Source organism: Chelmon rostratus, chromosome 7 (assembly GCF_017976325.1).
Source record: "Chelmon rostratus isolate fCheRos1 chromosome 7, fCheRos1.pri, whole genome shotgun sequence".
NCBI lineage: Eukaryota > Metazoa > Chordata > Actinopteri > Chaetodontiformes > Chaetodontidae > Chelmon > Chelmon rostratus.
Genome location: NC_055664.1, coordinates 22880982 through 22898366, shown reverse-complemented (window position 1 = coordinate 22898366; position 17385 = coordinate 22880982). Strand labels below are relative to the sequence as shown.

Below are 17385 nucleotides of genomic sequence, written 5' to 3'. Positions count from 1 at the left end.
TGCATCAGTGTTCATTTTTAGAAGCAGGGCTGAAACCTGGCCGATACATACTACATCTAATTGACAGAGAGCTGGACTGCAATGCCAAATGTGTTGTCCACCTACATGCACAGCAAAGACTGATGACCTCCCTGTGAAATCAAACCAGCCATGCGTAACACACAATGCTAAGTTTTTACAACGGACTGATTTCATGATTAAACATTTTTACATCTTTTCTCTGGTAAGTATGTAAGCTATTTGTTAAGAGCTAACATAAATGACTTCAATTTTGCTGAAGCAATTGTTCAGCTTCAGAGGAGACTCAACAAAAGCAGATAAAACTTATGGGATACACTGACTGTGTTTCACAAAATGTCACACAAATCTGTTAAAGTGTTCGTAACCTTGTGTTGGAATTTAAATGTTTAAATGCAAAAAATGAGGGACTATTTTATGGCTTATTTATGAAAACACACTTTATCTCAGTTGACTGAATTGTCATGAATCACACTGCCTGCACTGCGAAGTAATACATGCAATATCTCACATAACACTCAACATTCTCCAATTAATATTAAATCATGGTGCTTGTAAACGTCTTCAATAAGTGGTGGAAGCTTTTACATTTGAAACCTGATCTAAAGTTTGCCTTTACTAATACTTCAGCTTTCATTACGTCTGATATGCAGATTAAAGACATAAACACCAAGTGCTGAAACAAGAAAGTGAGAGTCATTGTATACTTAAGACAAGTGAAAGCAGTAATCAGCATGCCAGGAACTGGGTCAGAGGAGTCTTTGGCAATAGCAAACATCATTAACAAACATTTGGCCCAGATTTGCTAACCCTCGCTGAACATAAACCTTTGTCGGAAGTTTATATCCTTCTCGAACAGCTTCTCTGTAATTCACTCAAACTTTCTTAGGGAATGTTTTTCCTAACAGGGGAAAAAATGGTGATTGAAGTCTCAAGTATGGAGCTGCCACCAAAGAGCAGATAAGACAGATAGACTGTAATTAAAAAAAAAAAAAAAAAAAAAAAGCCTTAAGTAATCTGGAGGCGTTAAAAGCAGAGTCTCATCAGGAGAAGGAAATCTCTTTCTGCCCTCTAGTGGCAAGTGAGTTCAATAATTCATTAAGTCTATTATAGTGTTATTATTAAAATCAGATTTTTGACTCTAGATTTATATATAATTAAAGAGTAAGATTTGTGAGTTGTTTCACTGCTGTGTGAATTTTACTGTTGTAAACATCAGAAACATTAGGTTTGGTTGTTGTCTAGAGCTAGTAGTAAAACAACTGTCAGTCAGTTTGATGGTGATAATAGTGATAATTCCAGTTCTGAATTTTGGTAGGGATAGCATTTTGTCTGCATTTGGTTCCAGGATGGTGCCATTAAAATTCTCTTAATTGTGAATTTACCACCAGAGCTGGCTATCTATGTGGCATTATCATAAGCTGAAGATAACCACTTATTACAGTGCTTATTGTCTGGACCAGGAAGAGGAAATCTACTGCAATGCAGGTCACTTCTGCAGTTGCATGTCAGCTCTGTCTGGCAATGGTTCTCCCATGCAGAAGGCATCAAAAATAAAAATAACTGATCTTAGAGTGTGACTTAATTTAAATTGACAGGTCGGTGTTATGGTAGGCAATTCAACCAAGAACCTCTAAAAATAAAGAGGCAATATTTAAAAGGTGGCCACATCAGGGCCCTCTCATTTATTCATTAATTTGGAATAAATAGAAAGGGCTGACTGCTCCTTGGGGCAAAGCACTGTACAGCAGCTGCTTCAACTGTGCTGTGCAACACGACAAAGATACAAGGGACGAAAAGCATGGTAGTGATAGCATTAGAATTTCAGCCTGAACATTGACTACACTAACTTATTAAATAAAAATAAATTAAATAAAAGTACACAAATTGAATAGATAATCTAAAGGGAGACAAAAATAACATTCTGAGTCACCTATTCAACTTTCCAAAACTGGACATAACACACATTAAAAATGAATGTATTCATTTAAGTAGAGCCATTTGAAACTGACCCACAGCTGCAAGAGCACAGGAGCAGGAAGCTTTTATGTATTATTAATGTCAAGATGTTTACAAGTTTTCATTTGTGGTGAAACTGCAATATGAGCTCTTTCTCCTCAGAAGTCAATTTCTGTGGATTGTAGCCTCTCTCAATTGCCATATTCACTGTGGCCATAAAGGTTTTACTGACTTTTTTGTTGTCTTGTTTTACTTCATATTAAACTCAATCTTGCAAGAACTTGCCTCCTTGACAAGTAACTAGAAGCTAAAAAAAACATTATTAGGCAATTTGTGTTTAAGTGTAAAGTTACACTTGTTCTATCTGCCTATCCACTTACCCAACTACACAAAATGAGAGACAGACAGACTGACAGTGACTCCCTCATATCTTAAATCAAACTAACCAATAGGAGAAGAGGTTCACTACCTTGGATAGTGCAGTTAGCTGCATGGAGTCTCGTTATATTTTAGCAATAAAGTACTTCAAAGGTTTAACATTTCCTCTTTCTCTGGTACTTATTGTTCACAGTGTGAACATGCAGAGTTGGTCCTCCATAGCCAGTTTCAGGGTATTAAAGAGATTCAGCTCACCTGATCTGACAGCCTGGAACACTGATGGCAGTCAACCACACGCTCCCTCCCACTCCTGGGATTTGTTTGGTTTTGTTTGCAACAACATGTTCATGTTTTCCACTTTGCCAGTGTTGTATTCACCATCTTGCAAGTTTTCACTTCAGATTGTAGTTAATTTTAGACCATTTGTACATTAAGATAGTCTGCTAGTACCTAATCAATAAATAAAACGGAATGAATAACTTATATTTTAAAGTGATGCTGGGCTTATTAGAGCAATTTAGTCCAGCGGTGTAAAACCATGATAACCCATGGCCAGCTTTTAATGTTTAAAGAGGTTTCACGATGCATACGTGATGCATTTGAAAAGTCCAGTTACGTATTGTGTCTGTTCATAAGATATACTCTCACTGTACTTCCAATCCCTACTTTCATCTTTTGACTCTACCTCTTTATTTTCTACCCCCTACCCGAACCAGGGTTTGTATTCCCACCCCGCTTTTTTAGTGCAGTTGGTGAGAGGCAGGTGTAGATGATGGTAGTGTGGCAATCGGCAGTTACATGTGGCATCTAGGCCTGTGGTAGCATTGTAGCAGCTAACAATAGCTAAAGCGGTGAGAGTATGATAGTATCTTAGCAGTTAGTATTGGTAGCTAACAATTAACATTAACAGTATAGGTGAATCTAGCTTTATTGTCTTCGTCTGTTCCTCTTAGCAGGTAGCGGTTAGCACGTAACATTAGCTAAATGGTAGCATCGGAACTGTATTGTCTTCTTCTGTTCTTCTTAGCGGTTAGCATTAGCATTAGCAATAGTTAAATGGTAGCATCGGTACTGGCCACTACCTGGAGCATCTCTGGGTCAGTTGAACGTGGCGGTGCTGTTTGGATTGTGTAGGAGCAGTGTGAACTGGCACTAGGGGGGGTGACTCTGGGACGCCGGAGTTCACTGCCTAACCTCCTGGAGGTGTAGTGGGACTAAGTAGGCGAAACACTGTTGAAGGGAGGTTTCCACCTGATGACCCCCAGAGACGTGTTAGGAATCACTGCTCTTTGGCATGTATAGAGGCAGATTAGAGCTCCAAGGTTCTTCACTGAGAATGAATCCTCTTTTTGAGCACAAGTATCTTGTGTTTAAATTAACTACTGCTTGTTAAGATGGTGCTGGTGTAATTCTTGTACTGGTTGGTACACAAACCAGATTGCTTTGCAGATGTCTTGCAATGAGTGTGATGAGATACTGGCTGCAGTGGTGATAATAATGACCACAAGTCCTGTAAGTGAGAGATTCTGTTGATTCAGAGGGAAGGAACTGTATACGCTGTGTTCTCACACACAGACAGTATCTGCCAAAATCACACAAATCACACACATTTCTCCAGCCTGGCACATGCTAATTACTATGTCTGTGAGGAAAATGTCATTGCAGACTTTAAAAAAAAAAATCAGCTGTATCTCTTTTTCTTGCCTATGGATGTAGAAGAATTTGCAAGAGGTTTCTTAGCAACTGTGCAGGCTCATCCTATCCAGCTAAATACTGGGGTTATATATCTTTTAACATGGCTGTTTTTCCTACTACAGCAAATACCCTTGAGAGTTAAATGAAAGCTATTTCACATCTTCAAGGCTCCGTAGCAAGCAGTGTTTTTGTGCTAGTTTGGTAACTCCAACTTTTATAACCATTTATCACCAAAAACTGTCCTCACAAAACACAAGATGCAGATGTGTAAAATACATTATATTACCAAGGGGTACACCTTCCATATGCATGTTTTAGCCTCAGTAAATCATGTCATTTGTTCTAGTGACAGTCTAGCAGGGGCTCTGTTTGTTTTTAAATCCTCAGGATCTACTCTACAATGATGTTTTATGTCTTCATTGTGATGTTTAACAAACATCACATGATATTTTCAACATTGTATGATTTCCTTATGGCATCTGGAACTATCTGCAGCTTTGCAGCAGTAAAGCTATCCTGATTTATTGCATTCTCTCGTGACTCTCTCAGTCTACAAGTTTACAATTTAATAAGTCTATTAGTTTAGTCTCATTTGTTGACAATGTAAATGTTTTTGGACAAATCCATCACTTCATTAGACTTTGGATTTGCTTGATTTTTTTTTTTTTTCTGAGCTATTTGCCTGTACTTTTGATGGGCCTCCTGTGCTGAAAGTAGTTCAGTAATTGGGGTAATATTCTTACCACATACTTCTTGACTGACATAGAATCCAAGCAGGCCAACTTTATACAGTACAGCTCTGTTTAGGTACTTTTGTGTTAACATCAAATTCAACATGTCAACCCCACTGAGAACTAGAGGAAATACACTAACTATAGCAACTAAACACCCAGAGAGGGAGATGCAAGAGACCAAATGAAGACTGAAGACTGTACATACATTTATCAGGTTGCCAAAAACACAACTAGGACAAATGCTCATGTTGCTCTGTGACTGATGAATATCTGTTTGGTGACGTTAGCCAAAGCAGCCTGATGAGTCAATAGAAAGTAAGTTACCCATGGCACTGCTGTATGTGTTTGAAGGTGCTAGGGTAGTTAGTTTCTTCTGAAATAAACTTTACCAACATTTTTTAGTTTTTATTATGCTGTGTGACAAACTTCAAAAACAGCAGTTCTAAACCCAGAACTCTCCTGCTGATTAGCACCAAAGCGATTTAGGATTAATTGGAAAGACCTTTGCAGTAGAGACAGATGAAGAGACCACTGCATCAGACTTGATAGTTGAGTTGTTAGTGAACATGAGGTTCATGAGTCATGAAACATACAGTAATCTGTCCATTGAAGGTTTGTAATTGCGATAAGTATGATCAATTGTAATCTGTCATGGGAAAATAAAGAATGTCAGGGAGATGTGCTGTTTCTGCACACTGAAAGTCAGGCTTTCTTGACTGCGATGAACTTACACTCATGTTACCACTTTTTCAGAATTATGTTTTGTTGTTGTTGCATTTCCTCTGCAAATGCAGAGGGAATCACAGCTCACAAGACAGAAGCAGCTAAAGTTGAGCTGATGTCAAGAAGGATGTTATTTTTGGCAGGGACTGTATATAACTGCGGAAGGGCATTTTAGCGGTCACAGACATCTAATTAACTTGTCTTAATGTTGTATTTGTCTGCCCCTTTAGAGTTAAGGAGAGCCAGGTGATCAGCAGGTGATCACAATGAATATCTGATTCACAAGAAATAGATGAATTACCTGCTGTTGTTTACAGATGCCCTTACATTGCTTCATCCTCTCAACTCTTCAACAAGATCCCAACAGTCTACACATCAGGACAGTGTGTTTTTCGTGAGATTGTTTTTGACTGCTGGAGAGCAAAGTTGTGAAAATTCAGTCAATGTTTGCCAAATCATTTATATGTCTTTTCATATTATATCTTACCTTATATTTCTCCCGGAAATAGGTATTTAAGAGACTTTAATACGAGCTTAAGCTATGAAATGTTGATTATTTCTGATGCCTTCATTATTTTAATAAGTCAAAAATGAATGGATTAATACTTAGAATCTGAATTTGATTATGCTCAAAATCCATAAATTTTCTCTTAATTATCCCACAAAATCTGAAAACTGTCATGTCTTATGAACAAAACGCGTGTTGGAAAGAACTGTCCTGCCCAGTACTGATAAAAAGTAATTACATTACTTTTGCATGAAAATAAACGGTGGGTAACCGGTCTCCTTCATGGGAAACTACCCCCACCCGTTACGCTCTGAAACCGCAAACCCAAAGGTGAAGGGACGTTGATGGCTGAAAATGCATTTGCTGAGTTTTGAGCGCGCAGTTTCTGCAAAAACAACAGTTGGCACCAGATCTGATGCGTGACGTGTGAGAAACGTGCAGGTCAGTAAAACGCCCTCGATGCCCCAACAGACGAGAGAGTGGAAGGGGTGGGCAGAGGACTGCATGACATGCCCCTGTGTCACAGTCTCTCCAGTGGAGACTTTGGTGATATGATGAGGATCCAACCACGCAAGTTTTCTTTCTTACAGCCGCAGCTTCTGCTTCTCCGTCGAGTGGTTCATGAGTAAATCACAACTGGAACACATCTGGAAAGGTAAAGTTTGGGCATAGATTTGATTTTATGTGATTAAGCACGTTTCTAACGGGAATGTGTCCCTCCTAGTCATCTGCTGTGCTGTGTTTATGGTTTTCTGGTTTCTTTTTGATGAAGAAGAAATTGTAATCATGTCATGTTAATGTTAATGTGAACTGTTATAGATTTGTACCGGAAGAGTATTTCCGTTGAACCGTAACGTGTTTGAACAGTGGACTATTTAGAATGAAAAACGGAAATAGGTACCTTTTTTTTAATCAAACATCCGCTAAAAATGTAGTTATAAAGTAACAATAAACTGAAACGTATTTTTGATAATTTAATGAAATAGCACTGTTCAAATGCATGCATAAGAGTGCAGTTTGACAGTCATCCTGATGTGTGTGAAACATCAGCTAACACTGAAACTGGATCTCATATTTTCCCCTGTCTTGTTATTTCCTCTTTGTTCTCAGTTGACACTGTGATGCTGCAGCAACAATGTCACAGCTGTATTACAGGAAAACTGATAACTCATCATACAGGGACCGTATCCCTCTGCGGATCGTGCGGGCCGAATCTGAGCTCTCTGCCATGGAGAGGGCCTACCTGGGGGCTGTTGAGAAGGGGGACTACGCCAGTGTGAAGCAAGCCCTGGAGGAGGCTGAAATCTACTTCAGGATCAACATCAACTGCATCGACCCCCTGGGGCGCACAGCTCTGCTCATTGCCATCGAAAATGAGAACCTGGAGATCATTGAGCTGCTGCTCAGCTATAATGTATACGTGGGTGATGCCCTGCTACATGCCATCCGCAAAGAAGTGGTGGGGGCTGTGGAGCTGCTGCTCAACCACAAGAAGCCACGTGGGGAAAAACAGGTAGTGTGGATCCATGATAAAATCTTGGTTACTCTTTAATTTCCACATGTGTCTCTTAATGTAAACCCATATTAGTATTTGTCACTAACTTGAGAGCAGTTTCCAGAAGGCTTTGTGTAGTAGTGACATCACTGAACAGGGTTGTGGGCAGACGCGTTTCCCTTATGTGATATTTTCTTTTCACTTACATCCTACTCAAACAGTCTGTGTGAATTGCAAATGCACTTGTGTCTCCATCCCTGTAGCAACAACAAAAAAAAGTCAGTGGGCACAAGTATAGCATGTGATGCCTTCAAAGCCTCTGCTTCAATTCAATTCAAGCTTCCTGTTTAGCAGCAAGTGAAACGTGGTAGATTCATCAGTTCATTAATATCAATTAATATTACGTTATTTCTTTCAACTTCCACTCCTTGCAGCAACATTTCACAAATGAACAAAACAATTTTACAGAAGTGCTTTCCTCTGTCTCTTAGTTTCAGGCAAGGCTGTGTTTATTTTAGGAAACCAACTCTTATTTTCTGCTCAAACGCTGCAGCACTGATGCTCTTTGATGTGCTGCTGTGGGTCTTTTTGCCACAGCTTTTACAAGACAAAGTCATTATCCATGGTTTATGTATCAGGCTGTCTGATAAAGCCCCCCGAATCCTTCAAATAAATTCTTGACATCTTTGTAAATTTGTTTTTTGACGCTGCTGGGTCCCGCTATAATGGACTTGGCGTTTTCTGTGAAGAGAAGTAAAAAGAAAAGGGTGTAGTTGCTTCCAACCAGGAAGATATTTTGAGGCCAGCTGAACCACAAGCCATTAGCTGTGTGCTTGCTGTTAGACAAGATGGGTAGAGACGCAAGACAGATGAAATTAGACCCATTCAGTCCTGTTGTTTCAGTTCCTGTGTGGGGTTTGAAAAGCATTGTTCTTCTGTAAACTCTCCAACTTTTCATGTCTGTTCATTTGTGTGTTCCTCTCTCGGCTTCCTGAAAAGGTTCCACCAATTCTGCTGGACAAACAGTTTTCAGACTTCACCCCAGACATCACTCCAATCATCCTCGCAGCCCACACCAATAACTATGAGATCATCAAACTGCTTGTACAGCGAGGTGTTTCCATACCTCAGCCACATGCTGTGCGCTGCAACTGCGTGGAGTGTGTGTCCAGTTTAGATGTGGACGGCCTTCGTCACTCGCGCTCTCGCCTTAACCTTTACAAGGCCCTTGCCAGCCCTTCACTCATCGCCCTCTCCAGCGAGGATCCTTTCCTCACGGCTTTTCAACTCAGCTGGGAGCTGAGGGAGCTCAGCACAGTGGAGAATGAGTTCAAGTCAGAGTATGAGGAGCTGTCCCATATATGTAAGCAATTTGCAAAGGACCTCTTGGACCAGACCAGGAGCTCCAAAGAGTTAGAAATAATCCTCAACTACCGAGATGACATCAACCCCCTGCTGGATGAGAATAGTAATGATCTGGCCCGACTGAAGCTGGCTATCAAATACTGCCAAAAAGAGGTAAGCACTTTGTTAATTGTCCTCTTTCTCAGATGACTGCTGGGGCCTACAGTGGTATGGTACAACAACAGCTGTTTTTCTAGATATCGTCAAGGCGAAAAAGATAACACAAGCAAAGAACAGTACAGGTACTTGTCTTGGTGTATAAAACCCAAGTACAAGTACAACAAGGGTGAAGTATTAGATTCTTTCAGCTACATGCACTAGATAACAAGAATGGTGCCAAGATGAGCTGTAAATGGCTTGAGATGGGTGGAGATGTCCTTGGGGAGTTTAGAACAACATGTAATTGTCAGGCTGGCTCTTAGCAATGCATTACAGTAGCCCTCTCAGATGGTCCCATGACAATTGGATAATTGGGGATAATGATGGAATAAGTGATGGCCATTTCCCTGAACTACATTCTCATAATATTTTAATTAGGGAGGGAACCTTTTATGGTCGTTTAACATACTCTTTGGAACATTTATCCCATGGATGCAATGCCAACTCTCTGCCATTTGTTCTGAAATAATGCTTATAAAAATTTACACATTGCGATTACACAGCAACAGTAAGAATAAGCAGGAATTTAAGTATTACTTGTTAAGTATATAGTGGATTATATCTGTAAATGTATAAACTTTACATGGATTTTTGCTTAACACAGCAGCAGGTGACAACAATTAAAGTATTAGTTGGTAAAAATTGAAACCTTTGGTGACAGTTCACCACATTTGCAATGCATCTTATTTCTCTTCTGCCGGGACATGTGGCATTACAACCTTTTACTGCAAGTAAAAGAGAGTTCAGGATTGTTCTGAGTGTTTTGTTGTTTCCTACACAACAGACTACATTATAAACTAGAGACTGAATTTCAGCACTTTGTTTTATTTGTTTTACTCATTAAAAAAAACTGCTTAGAACTTTTGGGTCTTGTTTGTATACAGCACTTGCGTAGTATTTGCAGAGTGACATACCGCTTGTGCACTGCTCATCTTCTAATTTTAGATTTAGTCTTGTCTTGAGCATTTAAGAGTCTTTGCATGCAGTTTGCAGTGTTTTCACTTTTCTGTTATATTATGATGCGACAGTTGGCAATGTGAGAAAGATCAGTGTGACTGTGTGAACTCTGTGTGGCACAATTGGTCTCCATGGCAAAAGAATTTACAACTGAACTTAAAGGGCTCCATGGCTATTGTTTTTAATCACAGATGGTTGCTGATTTCTGTGGTTAATTTCAGACTACATTTCATTCTGATCATGTACCGCAACCCTATCTGGTTCTTTCCAGTGCTGCATGTGCTATGATGGGAACATATCAAAAAATAATATGCACATCAATGTATATTTTAGATAGCAGGCTTAAATACATGTTTAAAGCAGCACTGGGAAATTCTGAATATTGAGGACTGGTGGCTTAAAATAATGCATCAGTTCATACAACCAGTGAAATACTGGGTCAATAATGAATACGACATCTACAGGCAAGCCTTGTATAGCCGTGCTAGTCATCTTGAGTAGTTAATGTTCCTGGCCTGGAGTGGGGCTGAATAAAGAAAACATAAATTAACTTGATGAATCAATGAAATCAGTGTTTTTTCCCCCATTTATGCTCATGTTTTTAGGATGATAACACTTTCTTCACTGCAGCTGTGCTCTAATTGTAGTAATTGTTTATGTGCTAGTTCCTACTGTATTTTAAGCTCATGCATTTTAATGATCATAGAGTTGTTTTTCATTTCATGTAATATATTGATTATTGATGCCTTTTCAATTATGAGAAGTACTGTCTTATTCATGCCCCATAGTGTGACAACTGGAATAACTTTAGTCATTGTGATTACATCGATTGCCCTGAAAATAACAGCTACACGTCACTCCTCTTGTCCTATGAGCCACTTCAAAAGTCATCTTTATTCTGACCCCCCTCTGTTAAAGCCGGTGGTACAAACTGAAGTGTGAGAGAGTTGCGGCATGGCCAGTCAGAGGTCAGTGTGTACTGCCAGTAGAGTATAATGTGTGTGTACAATACATAAAATGCCACTGTCAGTTTGTCTATTTGTGCAAACAACCAGACAAATACATCATTTAGCTGGGCTGTTCTGAGGGCTTGCCATTTTGGACTTCTTCAAAGAAAATGCACCAAAGTGGTTACAGAGTTTTAATGGACTACATAAACCACCAGCACTTACTGTCCACATTATTGGTATATGGTAACAATATTTTCCTCTGTTCTCCCACTGCCTTCTACACTCAGGCATGATGGCAGCATATTATTTTCTGGTTTAATTAAAAGGTAAAACACAGTCTACAAAACATAAACTGACTGTTGCTAATATCATCACCCAGCAAAAAAGCATGATTGTATTAAATTATTTTTTTGGAAACGATTATCTTCATATAAACTGATGAAATTATATTAATGATCTTAATTGATTAGCACTTCAAAGTATGCCATTAGGATGAATGTGCCGCAGGTCAAAAAAGAGTACTTGTTATTGAAGGAGAAAGTGGTGTGACATGTGGATGGGGCTATTTTCACCTTCCTTAAACGTCCTCAGACAAAATCTGGTCCTGCCAGATGCCACCTTTTGCCGCCAGCCATGTTAGACAAGATCGCACAAGGACAGATGGGGTACATTAAAGATCTCCGATTCTGCATTAAGAGATGACCTCATCACCCACAGTATAATGCTATGTAGCACCATAATGGGGATCCATTTGGCCGTAACTTGGTTAAGCTGAAATTAACTTCCGTCACCATCCACAGATGTCCAGCAGACTTATATCAAATCTCGCAGGGCAGAGAAAATGTGTTTGGGAAACAGATTTGATCACTTCTCAACAGAGGATGAGAGAGTACTTCAGAAATGTTTGCCATGCTTCTTATTAATTTCATGTCTCACGAGTCACATGTTGTGTTTTTCAAATAGTTGTGATTGAATGTTAGATAAGTGGTGCTAAACATAATATAGGCAGATTTAGAAGGTTTGCAGATTATTTCTTTAGTTTCTTAGCTTTCTCTTTCTGTCCAATGGAGTGGAGAATGTTGAATGTTAGTTATGAACTCCAGATTCTATGAGTATACAGAGTTATCGCTATTGAGTTCATCCTTGCATGCATGCCTAGACATGTGAAGATGTTCTTCCCTGCCCTCCTGCCTTGCACAGGCACCCTTCAGGTACACTGCTCCTGCAGTACATAATAACTGTATGACTTAAGCTCTGCTGCCAAAAGTCAGCATTTTCTTTTGCTAATGCAGGTGGAGCAGGAGGCCTGAGTCTTAGAGTTACATATTTCATAGAGGCTTTGCCCTCTAAGAGCTGTCACTATTGTGTTAAGAGCGAAGCTTTTGTAGTCAGTGTCCTCTATGACAACGTCTACAAGCAGGTAACGTACCCCAGGGAGGCACCAGCCCAGTGTGGAAAAAAGAGGCCAAGTGATATTACGCTCACTCAACACAGCACTGCCGCTGCAGAAGGGTGAAACATTCATTATATAACCATTGAGTCAAATAATTCTAGACCGAAAGGAGTTTGAGAACATTTCAGGTGTGAATGAGGGATGTGGCTGCAAAGTTCCTGCGCTCCCATCCTTTCTTATAGAACGGCAGGACGGCGAGACTGGCAGCGCATATAGGTCACTCACTCTGTTGTCTGACTCCCTTTAAAAATGGCTTCACCAAAGCATGTGTGAAAACTGATCTTTCTCTGTAGCCTTAGTGGCTTCGTTAATGCAGTCAAATCATATCTACATATCTATCATATCTACCCTGGCCTTAGTGGCCATGGCTCATTTTCTGAATGGACTGCTATGAGAAAGAAAAAAGAAGTTTAGTTAACATTTCTTTCTTTGTCTCTTTCAGTTTGTTGCTCAGCCCAACTGTCAGCAGCTGCTGGCTTCTCGGTGGTATGATGAGTTCCCAGGCTGGAGGAGGCGTCACTGGGCAGGAAAGCTCATCACTTGCATCTTCATTGGCCTCCTCTTCCCACTGTTGTCCATCTTCTACCTGATTTCTCCAAAGAGCCGCTATGGCTTATTCATCCGTAAGCCGTTCATCAAGTTCATCTGTCACACTGCTTCCTACCTGACCTTCCTCTTCCTACTCTTCTTGGCCTCACAGCATATAGCCTCTGCAGAGCCGAACTTTCAGGGCCCACCCCCCACCACTGTGGAATGGATGATCCTGCCCTGGGTGCTTGGTAACAACTTACGCACACCAGCATGTCATGTCATGTCATGTCATCATACACTGCTGTATATCTGCACACTGAAGTCAAACACATATTTGAAGAAAGCTAAATTAAGGTGCTTACTGTAACAATGACCATATGCATGCTACTTAACTGTCTGTATAGTGGTTGTTTATCACATGATTTATATCCTGTGGAACTATACTTGAGTGATGGTGTTACAAGGACAAATGACCTCTGTTGTTTGTTCATCTTTCCAAGGTTTTATATGGACTGAGATCAAACAAATGTGGGATAGTGGTTTCGAAGACTACATAGATGACTGGTGGAACTTAATGGACTTCATAATGAACTCCTTGTATCTTGCAACCATCTCTCTGAAGATTGTGGCCTATGTGAAGGTACTTTAATGGTATTGGACAGCCACAGATTAAGATTAAGAAAATAATATTCTTAAATACAGTACACAGTATACCAAAGATTGTATTTTTACATAATCAAAAAAATGATAAAATCAGGAAAATGAAAATAAATGGCATCACATATAGTCTTGTATTTCTGAGTACAAAAGCCAACATGTGTGTTGAAAAACTTGAAACTTTTCATCGATTTCTGATTTTTATTGTTCTTCGTTTCTTTCTTTTACAGTACAGTGGGCAAAAGTCCAGAAGCAGCTGGGAAATGTGGCACCCGACTTTGGTGGCAGAGGCATTGTTCGCCATTGCCAACATCTTCAGCTCCTTGCGCCTGATCTGTCTTTTCACTGCCAACTCTCATCTGGGACCCTTACAGATCTCACTGGGCCGCATGCTCCTGGACATCCTCAAGTTTCTCTTCATCTACTGTCTCGTGTTGTTAGCCTTTGCCAATGGCCTCAACCAGCTCTACTTCTATTATGAAACAGATGAGGGCAAAAATTGCAAGGGAATTCGCTGCAATCAGCAAAACAACGCATTCTCAACGCAAGTAGAAGTTCTTGAATAAATTGTCTCTGACAAATCTGTATTGTTAAAAATTAATTACTTTTTTTCAGCTGCACATAATGTGATGTATGGTTGTTTGCTTTTCAGGCTGTTTGAGACGCTGCAGTCATTATTTTGGTCTGTATTTGGCCTGATTTCGCTCTATGTGACCAATGTGAAACCAGAACATGAGTTCACTGAGTTTGTGGGCAGCACCATGTTTGGCACGTACAATGTCATCTCCCTGGTTGTGCTTCTGAACATGCTAATTGCGATGATGAACAACTCCTACCAGCACATTGCTGTGAGTGCTGTAGCTTACCTATTTTATCTTTTACCACACTAATCCATCTTGCAGTCCTTTGCAAAAGGTTTTGAGTAATTGCTGTTTGTTTTGCTTTTCAGGATCATGCAGATATAGAGTGGAAATTTGCAAGAACAAAATTATGGATGAGCTATTTTGAAGAAGGGGGGACTTTGCCATCTCCATTCAATATAATACCCAGTCCAAAGTCTGTTTACTATCTATTTGGGTGGATAAAGATGCATTTGTTTAAGAGACCAAACATAAAACAGCTTGAAAACTTTGAAACTTTGGGGGTAAGGAATTTGACTGGATCTGTGTTGTCACCATTGTATTGCTTGCATTTTCAAAGCCTGCCTCAAAGCAGGCAACTCCAAAGAATTAAGAGCAAATTACCTGTTTTCTTCAGAAAATAATTAAGCTAATGTATATCATAGGACCTCTTTGTCAGAAATGGCATGTAAAGAAAGTGTTTTTTTTTTCATTAATTGTAGAGACGTGCAGCTGAAAATGTAAGATTAAACCATGAGTATCAGGTAATAATATATTTCCACTTATATACTATAAAGTTTAAAGTTTTGTTTTTTTTTTTTTAGGAATCTACAGTTTGCCTTGAAAATAATGTGTATTTTTTAGGCAGTGTTGAGAAACCTCATGAAGCGGTATGTGGCCGCAATGATCAGAGATGCCAAGACAGAAGAAGGCTTGACAGAAGAGAATTTCAAGGTAGTATGCAGTTATTAAATACTGGAACCTCAATTACCCAAATTTACATACTTTTTCATTGCTGTGTACTCTCTGTCGTTGTCGTATCTCTGCTTCTCCATTATTGGTAGGAGCTCAAGCAGGATATCTCCAGCTTCCGCTATGAAGTCCTGGGAATGATGAAGGGTAAACCTCAAGGTGGGGTTGCAGGAAAAGTTGCAAGCTCCTCCTTGGCTTACCCTGGAAACTCATTCAAATACTCTCCAAAATGCCCGACTGATGAGCCTCAACAGAAGCTGAACGTGTTTGGTGAGACCATCACCACCACCGCCTTGCAGAGCGGAGGAGCCAACATCACCACCTCTGTGGGCTCTAATGGGCAAGCCACTGGCTCAGTTGTTCTGCTAAGTGCAGGACAGCCTCACAATGAGCTATCCAAGGATGTCTCAGAAGCCGGGCCCGTCAAACATAGCAGACTCCCGTCTCAGAAATGTGATGAAATATATTCATTGTCAGAGGAAGATGCGTTTGGATCTGGTGGACAAAACCAAGAACAACTTCAGATTGAGGAAGTGATTGTGGAAGTCTTACAGAAAGTGGAGAAGGACATTCAGGAAATTGAACATTCTTGCAAAGAGCATGCCAAGGAAGTGAAAAATGGGCCAAAAAAATACAAAAATTAATCTGTCTGCAAGTAAGAGATGGTAATCATGTTGGAGTTTTAAAACTTTTCATTTTCATTCATTCATCTATAATGATTTTTAAAATAGTTTATGAAATAAACAAATTATCTCATGGTAAACAGTACTCTAGTTAAACAATATATTCAGTTTAAATAACCTTGTATCCTGTAATCTATAAAAAGATATACTACTATTGTGTCATATCACATTATATTACATGCATTCACCTCTAATTGATGGAAGAAATACAACAACACTGGGTGAGGACTGACACAGTGAATGCTGACTTAATGCTCAGGGAATTGTGAAGTAAGTTAGTAATTCATGTTTTACCTTGAGCATTTAATTCCAAAGAAGCCTGGCCTATCCTCTACTGTTTTACCTTGAACTGTCCTTTTACTGTGATATGCAGAAGTATCTTGCATCTCTATGTCAAAAAAAAAGCTCTTCATATGCTGACAGTATCTGGTCCATTTTGCTAATATCAATTACACAGAAAGAAACCATCAATAAAATGAACACTAAGTAAAAACAAGGTTTTTGTTTGTATTTAACACCTTATATTGAAATTATATAGTTGATGTGGCACCACATAATTCAGAGATTTGGGTCAACTTACCACCGTAACCTGTTTAGGTTAAGAGGAGAAGATTTACTCCTAATTCTGTTGTTGGAGCAGAAAAGGCATGCAATGCAATCATTTAAGATTTGTTACAGGATTTATTCCTCGACAGACCATCTGCTATATGTTGCAGGTGGAAGGGCCCTATCAATGTGTTAATGCGCATTTTTGTAACTTGTAAAGAGATTGCTCTGTGATTAAATAAAAGAGAATGCTAATTCAAAAAGCGATGTGTTGTGTCTGTTGCTCCCCTCTCAGCTTGGTGTACTCTTTCTCCATTTCCTGCATACTGACAATACTAACATTAAGATGGAGCATAGATGACAAAACAATAGAGAAGAAAACAAATAAAACTTTCGAATGAATTGGCCTGTCTCTTGAATACTCTTGCTGCTGAAACCCTCTCTCTCATCGTGTTTACTGGAGAACAGATCTCAGTAAATAGTTTATTACCTTCTTTCTGGCTGTATATATAGTGGTCTATCTAATATAGTGAACTGGATACACAGTTTACATGGACATCCTCCTTCTGAGGGATTTTTCTCTGGTCCTTTGTGACCTGTCAGAGGAGAAGTATTACTCAAGGCTCTGTTGCACTCTCTTATTTGTAGAATAAATGTTAATTTGTAAATGATTCATATCCTACCTCAGCAATCAGATGTAAACTGACTCTGACTTTGGTATAAATTGTAAATTCACCGTTAAAGCTTTTCCTGTAAACAGGAAGCTTCCACACAACCTTTCACAACTTTGCCATATCTGCTGTACTCACAGCTAAAGAGCTTTAATACACTGTAACAGGTAATATACTTAAGACCTGTTCTTAAGTATGATGTTGAGCTAATGTACTTCACTTGAGTATTTTCTATTTTATGCCACTTTTTACTTGGACTTATACAAAACATA

General features: G+C 39.4%; 1 protein-coding gene across 2 annotated transcripts; it reads left to right on the top strand.

Annotated features, from left to right (window-relative positions):
- The first annotated feature begins 6534 nt into the window (after window positions 1-6534).
- Window positions 6535-16698, top strand: trpc4b (transient receptor potential cation channel, subfamily C, member 4b). Of its 2 annotated transcripts, XM_041940213.1 has the most exons (11): window positions 6535-6670; window positions 7126-7528; window positions 8510-9028; window positions 12876-13212; window positions 13465-13604; window positions 13852-14165; window positions 14274-14469; window positions 14571-14765; window positions 14964-15005; window positions 15106-15195; window positions 15306-16698. In XM_041940213.1, exons 2-11 carry the CDS (start codon window positions 7151-7153, stop codon window positions 15855-15857), a joined length of 2763 nt encoding a protein of 920 aa, XP_041796147.1. In that variant the 5' UTR covers window positions 6535-6670; window positions 7126-7150; the 3' UTR covers window positions 15858-16698. The 2 variants fall into 2 exon arrangements, with proteins under 2 accessions (XP_041796147.1, XP_041796148.1); XM_041940214.1 differs by lacking the exon at window positions 14964-15005 and having other exon boundaries at window positions 15066-15195; window positions 15306-15471.
- The last annotated feature ends 687 nt before the right edge of the window (window positions 16699-17385 follow it).

What these genes read in the sequence shown, in the direction of transcription:
- trpc4b (XM_041940213.1), top strand. Translation starts at nt 7,151, where the DNA reads ATGTCACAGCTGTATTACAGGAAAACTGATAACTCATCATACAGGGAC. An exon ending in AGCCACGTGGGGAAAAACAG is followed by an intron (nt 7,529 to 8,509) that starts GTAGTGTGGATC and finishes CTTCCTGAAAAG; the next exon opens with GTTCCACCAATTCTGCTGGA. An exon ending in AGATTGTGGCCTATGTGAAG is followed by an intron (nt 13,605 to 13,851) that starts GTACTTTAATGG and finishes TTTCTTTTACAG; the next exon opens with TACAGTGGGCAAAAGTCCAG.